General features: G+C 45.9%; 1 protein-coding gene across 1 annotated transcript in view; it reads left to right on the top strand.

Annotated features, from left to right (window-relative positions):
• The first annotated feature begins 8,661 nt into the window (after positions 1-8,661).
• The window catches only part of Evl (Enah/Vasp-like), a 127,191-nt gene continuing 114,464 nt past the window's right edge, over positions 8,662-21,388 (top strand). Inside the window, exon 1 of the mRNA XM_045154303.1 lies at positions 8,662-8,701. Within this exon, the coding sequence (XP_045010238.1) occupies positions 8,697-8,701 (5 nt within the window). The 5' untranslated portion in view covers positions 8,662-8,696. The remainder of the gene's footprint in view (positions 8,702-21,388) is intronic.

Genomic DNA, 21,388 nt, shown 5'->3' with positions numbered 1-21,388 from the left:
GTGCTGGCTATAACACTCCTAAACCCGTCTCAACAACACACCTCCTCTAGCAAGGTCGCTTCTCCAAAATTACTATCAGCTGGGGACTAAACACTCAGAGCACATGAGCTTATGGGGGACATTTGATTCAAACAACACAAGCAGCAAAACCTTCCTTCAGATAAAATACTGCAGGAAAATTCATCCTATGTAATGTTTTTCAGGTTCATTAATGTAATGACACTACTACCTCACTCCTTAATAAATATTTTTTATTTATTTGTGGGGAGAGAGCAAAAGAGAGACTCCAGACGCATGCACCACTTTGTGCATCTGGCTTTATGTAGGTACTGGGGGATCAAACCTAGGCTAGCTGACTTTGCAAGCAAGTGCCTTTAACTGCTGAGCCATGTCCCAGCTCCTCACTCATTTCTGTTACCAAGTACCATCCCACAGTGCGCATGTCTCCTTTAGCAGTCATACGCTGGTGGACGGCTGGGTTGGCACTCCCCAAGTACCTGGGGATGTTGAGCTTTTCATATACTGGTCATCGGTTTGTCTTCTCCAGAGACCTTCTCAGATCCTTTTTGCCCACTTATTTTTCTAAAATATATTTTTATTTATTTATTTGACAGAGAAAGAGGGAGAGAGAGAAAGAGAGAATGAGTGTGCCAGGGCCTCCAGCCGCTGCAAATGAACTCCAGATGCATGCGCCCCCTTGTGTATCTGGCTAACGTGGGTCCTAGGGAATCAAACCTGGGTCCTTTGGCTTTGCAGACAAACGCCTTAACCACTATGCCATCCCTTCAGCCCCCACTTATTTTATTTTACTTTAGTTTTTTTTTTAATTTTTATTTACTTCCAAGGGGACAAAGAGAGAAAAAGAGAGAGAGGATGAGAATTAGAATATGGAAACAGCAGGGTTTCTGGCCACTGTAAATAAACTTTAGACGCATTAATCATTTCTGCATCTGGCTTTACATGGGTACTTGGAAATTGAATCTGGACCACCAGGCTTTGCAAACAAGCACTTTTAACCTCTGTGCCATCTTTCTAGCCCTTTTTGCTCACTATTTTTTTTTCTTTTTTTTTTTATTTCTTCGGAAGGCAGGTCTTTATTTTTTTAATTTTTATTAGCATTTTCCATGATTATAAAAAAAAAATCCCATGCTAATTCCCTCCCCCCCACACTTTCTCATTTGAAATTCCATTATCCATCATATTACCTCCCCATCACAATCATTGTACTTACATATATACAATATCACTTTTTTTGTTGAGTTATTTGTCTTTCTGATTGTACTGTAAGTATTCATAATATATGCTGGATATAAGACCTTTGTCAAATATTTGACTTGTACATATTTCCTCCCATTCTGTAACTGTCTTCTGTTTCTTGATGGTATCTGTTGCAGTCAGGTTTGCATTGATGGTAGAAATCACCCAACCAAGAGCAGCTTGTGAGAAAAAGAGGTTTATTTTGGCTTACAGGCTCTAGGGGCAGCTCCACAATGGCAGGGGAAAACGATGGCATCAGCAGAGGGTGGACATCACCCCCTGGCCAACATAAGGTGGACAATAGCAACAGGAGAGTGTGCCAAACACTGGCATGGGGAAACTGGCTGTAACACCCATAAACCCACCCCCAACGATACACCACCTCCAGGAGGCATTAATTCCTAAATCTTCATCAGCTAGGAACCTGCATTCGGAACACCTGAGTTTATGGGGGGACACCTGAATCAGACCACCACAGTATCATTTTCAGCAAAAAATTTATATTGGTGAAATCCAATTTCTTCTTTGATAACTTACGCCTTATGGATGATATCTATGATTTTTGCCTAACCCAGGGTCACGCATACTTTTATATGAGAATTCTTCTAGCTTTCCAGCTTTAGCTATTACATTTAGGTCCACAGTGTGTTGGGCTCTGAAAGGCCCAGGCGTGAGGCCTAGTGGAACTTCCTGAGCCTAGCTAAAGTTTGGCGACCTGTCTCTGGCCAGCTAGGACTCAGCAAGACGCCTAATGGCTTCTGGCCTGCCACCTCCATGTGGCAATTGTAATTACCATTTCAATAGTTAGTTTACTACTGGCCCTTACCTCTGCCCCCATCCTAAAATCCCTGCCTTCGTCCCCAACATGATACAGGCAACTACTCAGAGTAATAAAGCAAGTTTTTTCTGTGAGTTCCTGCATTGAAAAGACTCCTGCACTTGCCTGTGAAGCCTAAGGACCCCAGTTCGAGGCTCAATTCCCCAGGATCCACATAAGCCAGATGCACAAGGTGGCGCATGCATCTGGAATTTGTTTGCAGTGGCTGGAGGCCCTGGTGTGCCCAATCTGCCTCTTTCTCTGTCTGTCTGTTGCTCTCAAATAAATAAATAAATAAATAAAATATAAAAAAAAAAGAAAAAAGAAAAGACTCCTGGCTCAGTGTGGTTTTTCTCCGGTGGCCAGGAGAGGTCTGAGTCGTCCGATGCTCATCATCCTTCTCAACCCCTAGGGAGGAACCAGCAGGCCTGGTCCTTCCCTCAGCACTACCTACCTGACCGGGAAGGAGTCCTGCAACAGTGCATTTGGGGGTAATTTTTACATGATGTGTGATGGCTGATCTTGATTATCACTTTACTGGATTTGGAGTTGCCTAAGAGACACACCCGTTTATGAGGGCACTTCCAGGGAGGCTGGGCTGACGGGGGAGGGAAGTCCCACCCTGAATGTGGGCAGCACCATGCGCTTAGGAGCTGCCTGAGTAAGAAGGAAAAGGAGCAAGGCTGGCTGAGCATTAGCAGTCCTCTCAGCTTCCTTAAGTTTTGGTTGTCAGGTATTTTGTCACAGCTACAAGAAAAGTAACCTACGCATGGTGTAAAGAAGGACCCACCTCTGGTCTTTTGCATGTAGATATCTAGTTGTTTCAGAACCCTTCACTGAAACTTAATCTTTCTCCCATTGAGTATCTTGGCGACTTCATTTAAAAAAAAAGAAAGAAAGAAAAGAATCAACCATGAAGATCAGAGTTTGTCCTGGACTCGGTTCTATGCCACTGATCTGTGTATCTATTCTCATACACACACCACTCCGTATTGATTTCTGTGGCTTTTCAGCAAGCTTTGAAATTGGGACTCCTTCAGCTTTGCTTTGCTTCTTTAAGATGGCTTTGGCTGTTCTGGGTCCCTTCCATTCCCAAGTGAATGCTGTGATTGGCTTGGTAATTTCTGAAAAAAGAAAAAATAAGGCAGCTGGTTGTTGACAAGGGTTGGGTGATATCCATTTGAGCAGCTGAGTCTCCTGATCCTCCCCATCCAGGTGAGTGCATAGCTTCCACTTTACAACTTCATTTCTTTCAACGTTCTGTTACAGTGTCCATAGTAAAATCTCAGTATTTCCTTGTTCATTTATTCCTAAGTATTCCATTCTTTTGCTCTCCTGTAAATAGAACTTAATTTCTGATTTATGATATTTATATAAAAATACAGCTGAGGGCTGGAAAGATGACTTAGCACTTAAGGTGTTTGCCTGCAAAGTCAAAGAATCCTGGTTCGATTCTCCAGGACCCATGTAAGCCAGATGCACAAGTGGGAGCATGCATCTGGAGTTCCTTTGCAGTGGCTGAAGGCCCTGGCCTCCCATTCTCTCTCTCAGGTTGGAGAGATAATTTAGCAGTTAAGGTGCTTGCCTTGGAAGCCTAAGGACCCATGTTCCATTCCCCAGTACCCAGAGTCACATGGTGGCTCTTGTGTATGGAGTTCATTTGCAGTGGCTGAAAGTCGTGATGTGCCCTTCTCTCTCTCTCAAATAAAGTAATTAAAAAATAAAGAGGGCTGGAGAGGTAGCTTAGCGCTTAAGCGCTTGCCTGTGAAGCCTAAGGACCCCGGTTCAAGGCTCGATTCCCCAGGACCCATGTTAGCCAGATGCACAAGGGGGACATGCATCTGGAATTCATTTGCAGTGGCTTGCCCATTTTCTCTCTCTATCTCTCTCTCCCTGCCTTTTTCTCTCTGTTGTGCTCAAATAAATAAATAAAAATAAACATTTAAAAATTTAAATACATTTAAAAAAGAAAGAAAAATTAAGATATTTATTTCCTATGCTGTAATCATGCTAAACTTATTAGTTCTAATACTTTCTAGTGGGTTCCTTGGGTTTTCTATACACAAGAGCATATCATCTGCCCACATGATAAAAAAAAAAAACAAAACTTCTTTCTTTTTAATATGAATGTCCTCTTTTGTCTTGCCTCAGTTCTCTGAGGAGACTTTCCCACATAGTATTTTTGTTGTTGTTTTGAACTAGGGTCTCACTCTACCCAGGCTGACTAGGAGTTCACTATGTAGTCTCAGGGTGGCCTCAAGTTCATGGCGATCCTCCTACCTCTGCCTCTCGCGTGCTGGGATTAAAGGCATGCACCACCATGCCCGGCTTCCAATATAGTACTAAAGAGCAGAGATTAGAACATAAATACTTGTCTTATTCCTGATCTGGGACAAAGCGTCCTGTCTGAGGAGCTCTTTCCATCGAAAACATGCACTGCACCCTCAATCATGCCACTCCTCTCATTCCTTCTAGAATTGTGTTATTGAGAAGTCAGCTCTTCTCACTTCATCATTTGTCTCATTTTGTGGGTAATAACTTGTTTTTGTTGTTTGTTTGTTTTTTTCCCACTCTACTCTGTGAGGTGACTTCTTTTTATTTGATCTCTTAGGTCAAGGGTCCAAATACCTATTTTTCTTTTTTTCTTTTTTTTTTTGTTTATTTATTTGAGAGCAACAGACAGAGAAAGAGGCAGAGAGAGAGAGAGAGAGAGAGAGAGAGAGAGAGAGAGAGAGAGAGAAAATGAATGAATGGGTACACCAGGGCCTCTAGCCCCTGCAAACGAACTCCAGATGCCTGGAAGGGATTTATCTCAAGCTTACAGATCCAAGGCAGTCCCATCCATGGTGGAAGAAGCTGGCTCCCAGTCATAAATCCCAGTAGAGAGAGAAGCTACCATCAGCCAGCCAGCACCAAAAACCAGCAAGCAGGGATTCTGCCTGAGCCCAAACCTCTCTGCCTATCTCTGGGCTGGAATTCAGATCCATCCCCAGCAACAGGCCTTCCTGTAGCAGAGTGCGCCTGATAGGGGCTGAAGCTGCAACCCCCCACCCCCACAGAGGTAGGGTCTCGCACTGGCCCAGGCGGACCTGGAATTCACCATGTAGGATCAGAGTGGCTTCCAACTCATAGCGATCCTCGTACTCTGCCTGGGATTAAAGGCATACACCACCACACCCGGCCCTTGCAAACTCAATTTTAATAAATAGTCTGCGGGGCCATACATTGACACTACCACAGATGCCTAAAACACACATAAAAGCTGGATATGGTGGTGTGTGCTGCAATCACAGTGCTGGGGAGGTGGAGACAGGAGGACCCCTGGAACTCACTGGCTCACCTAACTGCATTAGTGAACTCTGGGTTCAGTGAGAAACCGTGTCTCAAAAAAATAAGGTACAGGGCCAGAAAGATGGCTAGGTAGCTAAGGCGCTTGCTCGCAAAGCCTGACGGCTGGGGTTTGATTACCCAACACTCATGTAAAGCCACATGCACAAACTGGTACAAGTGTCTGGAGTTCATTTGCAGTGGCAAGAGGGCCTGGTGTGTTCATTCTCACCCCACTCCTTTCTCCTTGCAAATAAATAAAAAATTTAAAAAAACAAGGTAGAGAGGAACTGCGAAAGATATCTGATATTGACTTCTGGTCTCCATATGCATGGGTGTGTGTACACACACACTCACACACAAACTGATACATACCCATATGCACACCACATACATACACATGCCAAAGAAACAAACACCACAGGGTGATGTCGGGCGTGGTAGTGCACGCCTTTAATCCCAGCAGTTGGGAAGCAGAGGTAGGAGGATCGCCATGAGTTCGAGTCCACCCTGAGATTACACAGTGAATTCCAGGTCAGCCTGAGTGAGAGTGAAACCCTACCTCGTAAAAACCAAAACAAACTAAAAAAAAAAAAAAAAAAAAAAAGACAGGTTGTGTAATTTTTAAAGGAAAGCAACCTTGCGTCACCTTGTGTTGTCTGGTTTACGTGGGATCTGGAGAGTTGAACATGGGTTCTTAGGCTTCGCAGGCAAGTGCCTGAACCACTAAGCCATCTCTCCAGTCCTAGGAAGCCAATCTTGATCAGAGGAAGCAAGGACCAAATGGGGTTCAGAGGACTACTACCTGTAACAGGACTGCAGACCAAGGTGTCGTCCAGATTGGCGAGTAAGAACTCAAACACAAACACAAACAAGAACGGGAGGGAATATGGAGGTGGGCACAACAATGTCTGAGGAACCCTGACGGGGACAAGGACACAGATACAGACCAAGACAAGAACCTCAAAGGAGGATGTTCAACGCCAGTAAAACTTGAGAAATCACATAGCCTCTTTCCCATGTGGGCCAGTAACGAAACAGGAACCCTTCCCTGCCCTCCCACTGCCAGCCACTGGCAAACCCGTATGTGCTCTTTATAACCTGTTTCTGTCTGAAGTGAGTAACTTTTTGCTGGGGTGACAAAGGGAGGCATTGGCTGTGAGGTTAAGAAGGCAGAACCAACTGTGTCCGCCTATGAGGGGGAGGGCCTGGGGTTTCTGGCCAGCACTAGGATTACTGAACTTTAGGAAGGATGGGGCTTTTAAAAATCAGAGAAAATTTGGACTTGATCTGTTCCGTGGCATGTGAACATGTTCATAGGCTGCTGCTTTGGTGGAACTCCAGCTGAACCAGGGAGGTTCCTACAGGTGTCACCACTGTCCCAAGCTTGTGACTCCAATTCCCACCTGGGCTCCTTCTTCATTTATTTATTTATTTGAGAGCGACAGACAGAGAAAGAGGCAGAGAGAGACAGAGAGAAGGAGAGAGAATATGGGCGCACCAGGGCCTCCAGCCACTGCAAATGAACTCCAGATGCGTGCGCCCCCTTGTGCATCTGCCTAACATGGGTCCTGGAGAATCAAGCCTTGAACTGGGGTCCTTGGGCTTCACAGGCAAGCAGTTAACTGCTAAGCCATCTCTCCAGCCCCTGGGCTCCTTCTTTAAGAAGAAAGTTGTTTGGTTGGAGAGAGGTCTCAGTGTGGTTAAGACATTTGCCTGTGGAGCTTAAGGACCCAGTTTCGATTCCTCAGTACCCACATAAGCCAAACGCACATGGTGATGCATGTGTCTGGAGTTTGTTTGCAGTGGTTAGAGGCTGTGGTGTGCCCATTCTCTCTCTCATAAATAAATTGAAAAAAACAAGTTTTGTTCCTGTGACTTTAATACCCCAGGGATCAAGGCTGCCCAACCGCAGGCCAGGCCCCCAGCAGGGCAGGATAATAGGAATCTACAAGCCCTGGCCAATCAACTCTGGGGCCTTCCTTGTCCCTTGTGAAAGTATAAGGATGAAGGTCAGGAAGGAGGTAAGGATGGAGGTCAGGGGAGAGGTAAGGATGGAGTTAAGTAAGGAGGTAAGGATGGAAGGAAGGAAGGAAGGAAGGAAGGAAGGAAGGAGGGAGGGAAGGAGGGAAGGATTGAGGTCAGGAACGAGGTAAGGATGAGGTAAGGATGAGGTAAGGAAGGGGGAAAGGATGGAGGTAAGGATGAAAGTAAGGAAGGAAGGAAGGATGGAGGTAAGGAAGGAGGCAAGGATGGAGGTAAGAAAGGAAGGAGTTAAGGATGGAAGAACGGAAGGAGGTAAGGATAGATGTAAAGAAGGAGGTAAGGATGGAGATAAGGAGGAAGGTCGGGATGGAGGTCAGGAAGGAGATAAGGAGGAAGGTCGGGATGGAGGTCAGGAAGGAGATAAGGATGGAAGAACGGAAGGAGGTCAGGAAGGAGATAAGGAGGAAGGTCGGGGTGGAGGTCAGGAAGGAGGTAAGGATGGAAGTAAGGATGGAGGTAAGGATAGAGGCAAGGAAACAGATAAGGATGGAGGCACAGGGGCCAGTTCGCCCCGCTGCGCTCCGCCCCGCCCCGGCCCACCCACGAGGGCCACACCTCCACTAACGGCCCAGAGCGCGACGCTCGCCCTTTCTCCCGCGGACCTCCGTCCCGAGCCACGCCGTCGGCCCCGCCTCCCCCCCCCCCACCCAGCTTCGCCGCTTCGGGCGTCTCCCCCGCTCCCCCACCCCGCAGCGGCGGGGCGCGGGGGCTTCCCGGCGGGAGCTCGGACGCCCCAGGCCCCGCCCCGCCCCTCAACCTCGCGCCCGGCGCCCGCAGAGGGCGGCGCGGGCTGGGGAGCGGCGCGCGCGCCTTTTGTGTGCAGCTCCCCGCGCGCAGCCCTCCCCGCCGCTCCGGCTTCCCGGCGTGCGCGCGCGCGGGCGCGTGGGTGCGTGCGCGCTCCCGCGGCGAGACGCCCCGCCCCGCCCCCAGGCCGTCGGCGGGCGGCTCGGGCGCGCACGCGCGTGCACACACACACACACACACACGCGTGCGCGCGCGCCCGCCAAGATGGCAGGGTCCGGGGCCCGGCTGTCAGCTGTGGCCGCCGCCGCCCGTCCCCGCAGCTAGCGGCCCGCACGCCCGCCGGAGAAGATGAGCGTCCGCCGCCGCCCCCGCCGCCCGCCGCCCAGCCAGACGCTGAGCCGCCGCGCCCGGGGCCGGCTGCCCCGCTAGCGCCCGCCGCTGTGCCGGTCGTCGCCCGCCCCGCCCCGCCCCGCGCCCGCGCCCGCCCGTCCGCCCGGCCGGCACAATGAGGTGAGCGAGCGGGCGGCGGAGAGTCGGGGCGCGACCGGGCGCCGCCGCGGCCTCGGGAGGGGGCGTCCGCGGGGCCCGGGGCGGGCGGGGCCGGCGGCCGAGGGGGGCGCCCGGGCGACGCGACCCCGCGGCGGGCCCGGCCGCCGTCCCGCACACTTTCCGCGCGCGTCGTGGTGCGCGCCGACCTGGAGGCGGCTGCCCTCGTCGTCTTCCCCTTCTGCTCCTGGCTCCTTTATCTGGCTGTCCCTCCGGTGCCCGGCCCACCCCGCCCCCCGTGCCGCTCCGCGCCCGTCGCCCCGGAGCCCGGCCCCGGAGCCCAGTGGGTATCAGGTCTGGAAATAAAACATTGTCGACAGCCCCTCTCTCCAGCCGCTCCGTCCGCCCTCCCTCTCCGGGCCAACCGTGCCCTGACTTTTTTTGGGGGTGGGGGCGGCGGCTGGGGAATTGTCTCTTTTATCCCTGTGCAGTTTTTACCTTTTAAACACAGTCTATAAAAACCATAGTGTCTAACTATAGATTCCATCTTGCCTGTTTTGTGAACTTTACGTAAGTGACATTATATATAATCTTTTGTGTTTGACTTAAATTCAAGATATTTTTGAGATTCATCCATCTAGTCGTAGCTGTTCATTTTTGATGACCTCTTGTAAAACCATACCACAATTTGTCCATTCTACTTTTGGTAGACGTTTGAATTGTTTCCAGCTGCTGACTTTTGGCGATTAATACTGTGTATCTCCTGGTGCACTCTGTATATCTAGCGGTAGGATTTTCAGGTAAAAACATCATGCATATCTTCAGTTTTAGTGGATAATACTTTGTTTCCGAAGTAACTAGAGCAGCTTACACTTCCATCTAGTGTCAAAGGATTCTTATTATACATCCTTTTCAACCCTTGGTATTGTCTGTCTTAAATTTTACCCATTCTGGTGAGTGTGAAGTGATATCACATAGTGGTTTTCATTCGCAGTTTCTTATTGGCTAATGAGGCTAATTGTCTTTTCATGTCTATTTGTACCTTCTTTGATGAAGGATCTGTTTAAATATGTAACTAAGTTTTCTTTAGCGGTTTACATGTATTTTTATTTCCAATTTGCAAGGTTTTATTCCATAGTTAAGAAGGTGCTTTAGGGCTGGATAGAAGGGCTAGCTGTTAAGGCGCTTGCCTGCAAAGCTTAAGGACCCATGTTCTACTCTCCAGATACCACGTAAGCCAGCCACATGCACAAAGGTGAGGCAAGTGCAAGGTCGCATATGACCACGAGGTGGCGCAAGCGTCTGGAGTTTGAGTGCTGTGTCTGAGCCCTAATGTGCAATTTTCTCCCTCTCTTCCTCTCCCTCCCTTCCTCTCCCCCCCCCCCTTTTGTTTTTTTGAGGTAGGGTCTCACTCTAGCCCAAGCTGTCCTGGAATTCCCTATGTAGTCTCAGGCTGGCCTCAAACACACTCACAGTGATCCCCCTACTTCTGCCTCCTGAGTGCTGGGGTCCCAGCAGTCTTCAGTTTTTCCAGATCAGGGTCTTGTTAATAGCTCAGGCTGGCCTGGAATTTGTGATTTTCTTGCCTCTGCCTCTTGAGTGCTGGAATTCCTGTTGGGTACCACTAGGCTGGCCTTTTTAATATTCCCTTTTATAGGGCTGGAGAGATGGCTTAGTGGTTAAGTGCTTGCCTGAGAAGCCTGTGGACCCAGGTTCAAGGCTCAATTCCCCAGGATCCACGTTAGCCAGATGCACAAGGGGGCGCACGCGTCTGGAGTTCGTTTGCAGGGGTTGGAGGCCCTGGTGTGCCCATTTTCTGTCTCTCTCTATCTGCCTCTTTCTCTCTGTCTGTCTCTATCTGCCTCTTTTTCTCTCTGTCTGTTGCTCTCAAATAAAAATAAACAAAAAAAGAAATAAAAATATTCCCTTTTGTGTAGGTTTGGCTAGTAGGAAAGTCTTTACACTTGTTTGAAAATGTTAGTGTTCATTACTCTTTTTCAATATTTTAATTTACTTTGTTTGCAAGGAGTGAGAGTGATTATGGGCACATTGGGGCCTCTTGCTACTGCAAACAAACTTCAGATACATGTACCATTTTTTGCATCTAGTTTACATGGGTACTGGAAAATCAAATCCAGACCAGGAGACTTTGCAAGCAAGCACCTTTAACTGCTGAACCATCTCCCCATACCTATCCTTTGCTTTTTGAAATGTTTTACAGACAGTTTTGCTGAGACGTAGTTTATGTGCTACAAACATCCATTTAAAGCATGTGCTGCATTGATGTGTCCAATACTCAGAGTTGCGCAGCCTTTGCCACCAATAGATTTTGAAATATTTTCTCCATTTTAAGGGGCGTTTTCATTATGAGTTTCAGAATTCATGGTTTTCCATTGTTTAAGCATTTTAAAGTTTTCTCATAATCTCTGACTTGGATTTTTTGTTGTTGTTGATAATCACTTGTCATTCTGTTCTTCAAGAGTTCTCTCTGGTTGCTTTGTTTATTTCTGTTTGCTGGCTGTGAGACAGGATCTCACACTGTAGCCCAGACTAGCTTCATTTGGTAAAAGTACTGTCTCAATCTTATGGGTGCTGGGATTACAAATCTGAGTCGCCACACCTAGCTCTCTGGCTGCCTTTAAAAAGTTTGCTTGCTGGGCTTGATGGCACACATCTTTAATTCCAGCACTGGGGAGGCAGGGGTAGGAAGATCATCATGAGTTCAAGGCCACCCTGAGACTACATAGTGAATTCCAGCTCAGCCTGGGCTACAGTGAGACCCTACCTCAAAAAACAAACAAACAAACAAAAACCACCACCAAAAAAAAAAAAACCTCTTTATTTTTTTTTTCATTAGTTTTCCTATTCTGCCTCTTTTCATCCTTCCCTCTTTAAAAAAAAATATATTTATTTGCAGGGGGGAGAGAAAATGAGAATGGATGTGCCAGGGCATAGTGCCACTGCAACAGACTGCAGACACCTGTGCAACTTTATGCATCTGGTTTTATGTGGGTTATGGGGAATTGAACCTTGGGCCATCAGGTTTGGCAAGCAAGCATCTTTAACTGCTGAGCAGCTGTCAGCTTGTACCTCTCTTTTGAGGTAGTCTTCTTGTGTTGCCCAGGCTGCCCTTGACTCAAGATCCTCCTACCTCTGCCTTCCAAGTGATGGGATTAGCAGTGTTCACCACTACTCATCTCCAATACGAGTTTCTGTCTCTCAGTGAGTCCTTAGGACTTCTTGAACCTGTAGCTTCATGTCTTTCATTAGTTTTAGATGTCGTCACCATTACTAACTACTCTAGTGATTACTCCATTCTCTCTCACCTTTCCTTCTGCTCTACAGTCACGTATCTTACAGCATTTTATGTATCTTCTATGTGTCTTCCTTCTTGTTTCTCTCTGCTCTCCATTCTGGACATCTCCTCTTGTGTCTTTTGTCATGTATAGTTTGTTGTTGAAACAATTTTTATTTCAGTTATTGTATTTTTTATTTTGCATTTCCATCAGGCTCTCTTGTATAATTTCTAGTTATCTACCTACATAATCAGCCTTGTCTCATTACCTTGAACACATCGTGTACTTATCTAAGTCTGTGTCTGATGTTTGCAGTATCTCTGAGTTATTTTCAGGGTCTGTTTCTCTTATTTTCATTCTTACTGTCTTGTCTCCTCATATGCCTACTAGTTTCTCCTTTTAAAAATATTTTTATTTATTTATTTGAGACAGAGAGAGAGAGAGAGAGAGAGAGATGAAAGAGACAGACAGCAAGAGAGAATGGGCACGCCAGGGCCTCCAGCCACTGCAACCACACTCCAGATGCATGCACCACCTTGTGCATCATGTGTCCTGGGGAATTGAACCTGGATCCTGTGGCTTTGCAGGCAAAGGCCTTAAGTGCTAAGCCATCTCTGCAGCTCTTTTTTTTCTGGCCATCATCTTTGAAAAATTGTTTGTAGAAATGATTTGAGGCATAAGATGTTTTTCTGTACTAGAGATAACTCACACTTGTTTTTGTCAGGCAAGTGGGGTGATCTCCGTTCAGTTTCAGGGACTGAGATAGTCTTTGTGAAGACATGCCTTTTCTGCTCTCCCTCCCTGCTGTTCCCGTCTTCACCAGCACCTTTACTCCCTCCCTCATCCCAGCACCAAACAGTAGCATTCCCTCAGAATTTCCAAAAGCTGTTAGGCAACATCGTCTTCCCAGTTTCTGACATATTCCCTCATCACAAACCTACAAGTAGGAAATGTTTGTCTCCAGTGTTTCTAGTTCTGTGTAACTGAAGGGTTCGTGTACTTAGTCCACAGCTAGTAGAAACAAAAGTACTTGATTTTTGCATTTTTAGGGGACATTTGAGTCAATATTCAGTTCTGGAGATTACACTGCCAGGTAATAGAAGCTGTGGAGGATAAAACACCTAATTTCTTGTGTTCTGTCCTAACTACACTACTAGCTGGTTTCTGTCAGTTAAATACTCTGGGATAATTTTAAGGAAAAAAAATGTTTGACTTCTGTCAATATATAATTAATTGAAAAAAAAGCATTTCAGCTTAGGTAATTATAAAGCAAGGACTTGGGGGCAGGTACCTTTTGCTCTCCATGTTCACTTATTTCTCCAGTTTTGATTTCCTTAATTGTTTATTTGATTAACAAAATCATGCTGTAGCAGGTACTCTTAATGGAACATGTAATGTTTTGACCAACAATAATATAAAAATTCCAAGTTCTTATTCTTCTAGATCAGATAAAATGGCATGGATATAGAAGTGAAAGTTCTTAAATACTTCTAAACAAGTCATTCACTCACTACTTTTTCCTTTTTAAATTCATTTTAAAAGCAGATTTTAAAAAATACTAACAGTTTAAAATTTTTTAAATACTACTAACTTGGTTCTTTGTTGAGAATCTTTTAAAAATTATTTATTTGCACATGTGTATGTGTGTGTGGTGGGGGGTACATCAGGAACTCTTACTGCGCAAACAAGCACCATACTTGTGTACCGATTTTTGTGTCCAGCTTACATAGGTGGCTTGGGAATTGAACTCCGGGTACACAGACTTTTCAAACTAGTTCCTCTATCCACTGAGCCATCTCCCCAGCCCCTGTGGAGATTGTTTACAGTTAAACATCTATATACCTTATATTTACTTAGACCTGAAGTATTTTGGCTTTTGCAAATAGAAATGACATGAAGAGTTCTGTAATCTATGTTGTCAACTGTTAATTTGCTTTGGTTATTTGTATGGGAAATAAACTGACTTTCCTCTTCTCTCACCCCACTGTAATCAACCAAAAAGCCAGTGGCACAGGCTGTGTAGTCGCAGCCCTGGAAGTATGTTTTCCTTCAAAATTTCTGCTCATACACTTGATTATATCAGTAATTTATATGGCAGATATATCAGCCGTTGTTACATGACTTTTCCTGGATAGATGTTGTCACAGTGAGCTCCATGCTGCTGGGATGAACATCCAAACCAGACACAGTTTATGGGAGGAAGGTATTTCAGGCTTACAGATCCAGGGCAAGTTCCCTGATGGCGAAAGAAGTTGGCCTCCTTTCACAGATCCACAGACAAAATCCACCACCAGCACCACCATAAGCAAGTACGCTCCTAGAACCCCAGGCCGCTCCCAGACCCCCAGGCCGAGCTCAAGTAATCTGCACACTTTAGGCTGGAGTTTAGATCCACCCCAGTGACACACCCCCTAACAGGAGGTTGCCTGCTAGTGGCAGAAGCTTCAAACTCAATAGCTCCTGAGTCTGTTAGGGGACATAGATTCGAAGTACCACAGATGTGAACGAGTATCTTACTCACCCAAGATAGGCCACTGATGACAGATCAAAGAATGATTCCACCAGTCAGCTTGGCGAGTTTACGTACAGGAGCGTGTGAGACTTGGGCAGCTGGGTCACTGAGAAAGGGCAACTGGGCAACAAAACCATACCAGTGGAGCGCAGGCAGCTCCACCAGAGGCCCTCATACCCCAGCACTGCTCTGTGCTCATGCACCCTTGTGGTCAAGGTGGGGTTTTGGGGGGAGGGGTGCATATGTGTGTGCAGGAGTGTGCACTCGTGCGCAAGTACGAGGACCTGAATTGGGGTCCCCAGTGCCACGTAAACCGCTGGCCACGCCACGTGCCTGTAATCCCCATGGCTTGCTGGTTACCTGAGTCAGTGAGCTCTAGGCTTAACAAGAAGCTGTGTCTCAAAGAATGTGGAGAGCAGTTGAGGAAGACACTTGACATGGGCATCCGGCCTTTGCACACACGTGGCACACACCCTAGCATGCACACGCACACAGGTGCATGTGCAGATTTCTAGGCTCCTTGCTTAAAGTCAATGTTATTTTTGTTATCTTGTGGATAGATTTTATTGGATTTTATTTTATTTTTTATTAAACCAGTGGCACTTTCTCGGCATGAATCTCAGTAGTGTGCTTGCATAGTATGTGGGAGGCCCTGGGTTCCACCCTTAGAGTACTGCAAAATCATCCAGTGCAGTCAATAATCAGTCAGATTCACAAAGTATTTTCACTTTGAACTTTGCTGGGCTGTGGCTTTGCTTGCACTTAACAAATATATTTTGTTCACCTAATTTTATAGGTGTAAGACATTTAAGTTTAGTTTTATAATAATACATACATTCATGGAGATAAGTTTATTTGTTTCCTTAAGGATTTCTTCCTTTACAGGGAATTTGCATCTTTCCACAGGAGGTACTTTGTAGATGATACGCTTCATGAAGACACTTTGAGTTGTCAAATGAAGCACTGCCAGTGCTGTAGTAGGAGCGATGAGAACGTGGAGCAGAGCACTTCCACTAGTCATACTGGGCTCCCTCCTCAAACAGTCGGTAAAGCAGAAGTCCTTGTTCATAACGTAGAAGAAGATTTCCATGGGAGTAATCTTTTGATGGTAATTTTGTCCTGCCATTTGAAAACTAACATTTTTTTTTCCTGGCATATATTGCACATGTTGAATGTAGAGAATTTGAAAACAGGTATAAAGACATTGAAAGATAGCATTGAAGCCAGGTCTGGGGGTACGCCCCTGTAAATCTAGCACTCAGGCTGAGTTAGAGTCCAGCCTGTTCTACAAAGTGTGACCCTGTGTACAGTCAGTTAGCATTGATTCTACTGTTGGTAGACAACCATATTAAACACATCGTGTGGTCCCTTTATCTTTTTCACATGTAGGCATAACATTAAAAGAAAATTTACTTGAAAGAGAGGGGGAGGGGAGTGAGTGTGTGTGTGTGAGGGTGTGTGGAGGCCTCTTGTTGCAGACTGCAGACACATGCGCAACTCTGTGCGTCTGTCTCTATATGAGGAGTCGAATGGGGCCAGCAGGCTTTGAAAGCAAGTGCCTTTAACCATTGAGCAGCCTCCAGAGCTCATAACATTTGTATGAAATGGGTACTATTCTATATTACTTGTCAGACATTTTACATTTAATATAAGTGTGTTTCCCTTTGTTCAGTACTCTTTAGAAACAGTCCAAACAGCTGTAGTGTATTATATGACATATCATCATACAATAATACCCAAATATTGAAACAACTTACCTTTGCTCTTTTATCACTTATAAGTAAGACCGAGACAAGTATCTGTGTTTATATATGATTATTTCCTTAAGATAAATTAGCAAATGGCATTACTGGAACCAAAGAATATAAACATTTTTAAAAGCTATTTGTACATTACCAGAATGTTAATTTTAAAGAAGAGAGGACAAGATAAAGCTAGTGGCTAAAGTTTAAATGCAGAATTTTAACTTGGAAGTTCTTCAGAAAATGCAAAGAAAGGGGTGGTGGGGGTGTGAGCACTTAGGAGGCTGAGGTAGGAGGTAGGAGGATCACTCTGAGTTCAAGGTTAGCCTGGGCTAGAGTGAGATCCTACCTTGAAAAAGCAAAAAGCAAAACAGAAGAAAAGAAGAGCAAGATATGGAATTAGAAGGAGAAGTGGAATAAGAGGACAGGTGAGGGAAGACATGATTTTGTGCATAGAATGGTGAAGTTCTATCCATTGGCCAAGGTGGAGTCCTTGGTCCCAGGTTCTCTATAGGTGTTATCTACGAAGATGGACTGTCTTTATCTTTAGGGCTGTGTGAAAGACAGCTACTCTCATGCTTGCAGTTAACATGGGTATATGAGTGAATGGCCTTTTTTGTTTATCTCTAAACCCTTGAGTAGTTTAGTTTGCTGGGATTTTCAGAGTCAGTCAGACCTCACTTCTTCATGAGCTCCTTACTAGTGGACTTATTTTCAGCAAATTCTTTTTTTGTTGTTTGTTTTGGAGGTAGGATCTCACTCTGGCCCAGGCTAGCCTGGAATTCACTATGTAGTCTCAGGGTGGTCTTGATCTCACGGTGATCTTCCTACCTCTGCCTCCCAAGTGCTAGGTTTAAAGGCATGTGCCACCACACCTGACCTCAAAAAGTCCTTTAACTTTTATGATTCTCCATTTTTTTTAATTAAATAAAATGAGGCACCCCCACTTCCTAAAGTTCTGAGCTTATGTTGGATAAAAGTTATTTACGGGCTGGACAGATAGATGGCTTAGTGGTTAAGGTGCTTGCTTGCAAAGCCTAAGGATCCAAGTTAAGTGCCCAGAACCCACATAAGCCAGATGCATATGGTGGTAGATGTGTCTGAGGTTGATTTGCAGTGGCTCAAGGCTTTGGTGCACATGTGCCAGAAACCTTGCTGGTGCTTCAACTTGTAAGATTCAGGGGCATTCTCTGCAAAAGTCACAAAGTGCAGCTATTAGAATAAAGGCAAAGCAAGGAGACATGTCACTTGTGGGTAGAGAAGGGAGCTGTATCAGGAACCTCAGTGACAAGCACTTGAGTGCATTCAGCGTGTACCTCACAGAGATCATGGGCAGGGGAGACGTGAGCCAGCATGTGTCCCGTGTTTTTATATAGCTCTAGGCTTGGGTTCTCTGGCCCTTGAAGAGACCATGAACAGCTGACCTTACAAGAACTTAATCTGGGTAGTCTCTTCACACCTGCAGCCTTTTGCTGTGACCTGTCTGCCCTAGGTGTTGTTTCTAAAGGCGCTAACGCACCCCAAACACCCCAAATATTCTGTTCTGCCAGCCATACCACAGCTTCTGTGCGGCTGTTTATGGCCCTGATTTTTCTCTACCAGAATCCTTGTACAAAAAAAGCATCCAGTGAACCACATCCCACAGTCGATCCAAGCCCAGCCACTTCCTTTTCTTCTTCAGCATGCTCGCTTATTCTCAAAAAGCAGGGTTGAGGGTTTAGCTCAGTGGCAGCCCTGGGTTCAGTCCCCAGCACAGAAAAGACAAGTCTTAGTGTCCACATTCCTTCCTTGTACACACAGCCTACCGCAAGAGCCCTTCTTGTTAATGCCGCTGGATATCCCACATTTCTCGTCTGTAAGTGTTTGTAATGATTTACATCTGCCCTGCTACACCATAGGCTTCATAGCATCCAGGATCGGGCCTCTTCTGGTCTCTGTTGCATCCTTGGAGCCCAGCACTGGGTTCCTGGTACTTGGTGGACAATGCTGGCATCTGTACTTAGAGTGAATGGCTTACCATGGCATTTATAACAGCTTGACCTGGATCCACCTACGCATGGCACTCAAGAAGCTACCCTCAGTTAGTAGAAGTTGGTGCCCACGATGAAAGCTGTTGCAGTGTGTGTTTCTGGTGACAGCGCCTGCCTTTGCTATTTCTACATTGTTGCCAGGAGATGTTTGTTTGATGATGTATGGGTGGGTTTGTTGTTGCTATTTCTTTGTAAGGACTATTGTCCTCCATGTGCTCAGGGCTTCCCAAACTTGACTATGCATGGACATCATGAGATGCAAAGGTAGGTGTGTATGTCCCTGTGTCCTTCGAGAATGGTGATCCCAGGGCCCCTCCCAAGGGAAGAGGGAGTGCTCATTCTCATCTTAGGACTATTTTAGATATGTAGAAAGATGAAGCTGTAATGGGGGCTCCAGGGTACTTTCTGGAATCCCAAGCCCTGAGTTCATAGGTATAAGTTAACCAAAGAATTGGCAATTCCAGATTCAAGAAAATGATTTTTGTGGGTTTTTTTGTTTGTTTGTTTGTTTTGTTTTTTTGAGATAGGGTCTCACTCTGGTCTAGGCTGACCTGGAATTAACTCTGTAGTCTCAGGGTGGCCTTGAACTCATAGTGATCCTCCTACCTCTGCCTCCCGAGTGCTGGGATTAAAGGTGTGCGCCACCATGCCCGGCTAAGAAAATGATTTTTTAAATAACACATTTTATTCAGATCTTACAAATATGTCAGGAAGGCAGAAACCTGGGGGTGAGGAAGGGAAGGTAAAGTGGGGAGAAGAGAGGTAGACCATGTGGAACCCAAAAGCCCATGTACGCCACGTGTAGCCCAGGAGTCCACATAAACTAACATGGATCTTAGTAATAAAACATAAAAAAGGATCTAAAAAAATGTGCACTTCCAAAAAGATTAAAAGTGAAGATGGTAAAAAAAGATAAAAAGTGTCTCTACCTACCCTGGCATGGTGCTGGGGTGGCAGAGATATCTTAACTATCTGAAGACCCAAAAAAACTGTCACGAAATGTAGCTCAGTGGCAGAGCACTTGCCTAGCATGCACAAAGGCCTGGGTTTGATCTCCAGTAACAGTAAAGGAGAAAAAGCCAGGCATGTTGATACTTGCATAAGCATTCGGGAGATGGAGATAAGAGGGTCAGGAGTACAAGGTCATCCTCAGCTGTATGAGTTCGAGACCAACCTGGGTTGCATGAGACCCTGCTCTTCCCCACCACACACATACTATATAAACTTGCAAAACAAACTGTGGTTTCATTCATACTTGAATGTGCTGGTGTAGAGGAACTGAGGGTTGCCTTCAGTCTTACCCTGAAGCCATATTGCTTGGGAATGACCTCTAAGCCTTACTCTTGCTGGCCTGGTTATCCATATTCCAAAGTCACATGCACTGTGTCATCAATTATAATTATCCCCCAAGGGGTTGCTACAGGCATCATTCCCTGGGGTTACTGCATTGTATCTTAACCCTGATTCATTCATGATTTCCACTGTGTCCTTTTAACATGTGCACTATTATAACCTTTTTTTGGGGGGGTAGCAAATCATCAGAGCATCCAGAGCATATCTGGCAGGTAAGGGGACAGTTGACACTATTTGTCCCCTTGAAGCAATTGTTATTGGTGACATTGTCACCTGAGATGATTAGAGCTTTAGGCAAGTTCACAAGACTGGGGAAATAGAAATTGGTATTTAACCTGCAAAGGATGAGAGCCCTAATCAGTGCCCCACTTTTTCCTAAGGGCTCTACTTAAGGATAAAGGCGATCCAGAAATAAATGGTCTCTCATGGGGCTCAGGGGCTGCTTTGTTTTTTTGTTCCTCTTGTGGTCACTTGCTCTCTCCGCCACTTTCATTTCTTTTTCAGCTTGCTCATTTACTCTTCAAAAAGCTAGGATGGAGGACTTAGCGCAATGGTAGTCCTGGGTTCGGTCCCAGCACTGGAAAAAAAGATCAAATCTTAGTTTATGCGTTACTTCCGTATGTCAGTTGTCCTTGTCTACTGAAAAGCTCCTCCTCTCTAATACTGAGGATTAAACATAGGGCCTTGAAAATGCTAGGCAAGTGCTGTTAACATTGAGATTCATCCCTAGCCTTCATTACAAAAAACGATGGGTTAGAGAGATGGTTTAGCGGTTAGGTACTTGCCTGTGAAGCCTAAGGACTCCAGTTCAAGGCTTGATTCCCCAGGACCCACATTAGCCAGATGCACAAGGGGGCACACATGTCTGGAGTTCGTTTGCAGTGGCTGGAGGCCCTGCTGTACCCATTCTTTCTCTATCTGCCTCTTTCTCTCTCTCTGTCACTCTCAAATAAATAAATTAAAATACCAAAAAGTTTTTAAAAACTGTTTATTGGAGGGATTGCTTAGTGGTTAAGACACCTTGCCTGCAAAGCCTATGGACCCAGGTTTAATTCCCCAGTCGCACATAAGCCAGATGCACATGGTGGCGCATGTATCTGGAGTTCATTTGCAGTAGCTGGAGGCCCTGGTGCGCCCGTTCTTTCTGCTCTACCCCTCCCCCCTGTTCCTCTCAAACAAATAAATAATTATAAAAAGAACTATTTGGTGTGTGTATATGTAACATATGTGAAGGGTGTGTGTATGTATGTGCACGTGTGTGCACACTGATTTGTGGAGTCCAGAGGAGGACATCAGGTGTTCCAGTGATCTTGTGCCTGCCTCCTCAACACTGGAGTTACATCATGTGTGGTCATGCCCAGCTTGCTGTGTGGGTCTTGGGGGATCTAAACTCAGGTCTCCATGCTTAGGTAGCAAGTGCTCTTGCCACTGAGCCATCTCCCCAGCCTTTTACAAAAAAGCAACTTTCTTTTGAGGCAGGGTCTCACTAAGTTGCTGTAGCCCAGGCTGGCCTTAAACTTACAGTTCTCCTGCCTTAGCCTCCCAGGTAGCCGGGAGCCTGTACCACCACACCAGGTTCAAGTGGTGCTTTGGATCATCTAGTATCTGCTATGTTAAGATGATTGGGAATTGTGTGAGGAAAGAAGGACAAAGAAAAGAGGACAAGCAGTTTAGATCCTGTAACTCTGAGCATTGGACAGTATTGGCCTGGCACACACATGAAACCAGCTTTACAGCCGTGTGTCCACAGATCAAAAGCGCTGCTTCCATGTTCCCAC

The sequence above is a fragment of the Jaculus jaculus genome, chromosome 7 (assembly GCF_020740685.1).
Source record: "Jaculus jaculus isolate mJacJac1 chromosome 7, mJacJac1.mat.Y.cur, whole genome shotgun sequence".
NCBI classification, from domain to species: domain Eukaryota; kingdom Metazoa; phylum Chordata; class Mammalia; order Rodentia; family Dipodidae; genus Jaculus; species Jaculus jaculus.
The sequence above is the reverse complement of the archived record's forward strand: the minus strand, read 5'-3'. Positions and strand labels throughout refer to the sequence as shown.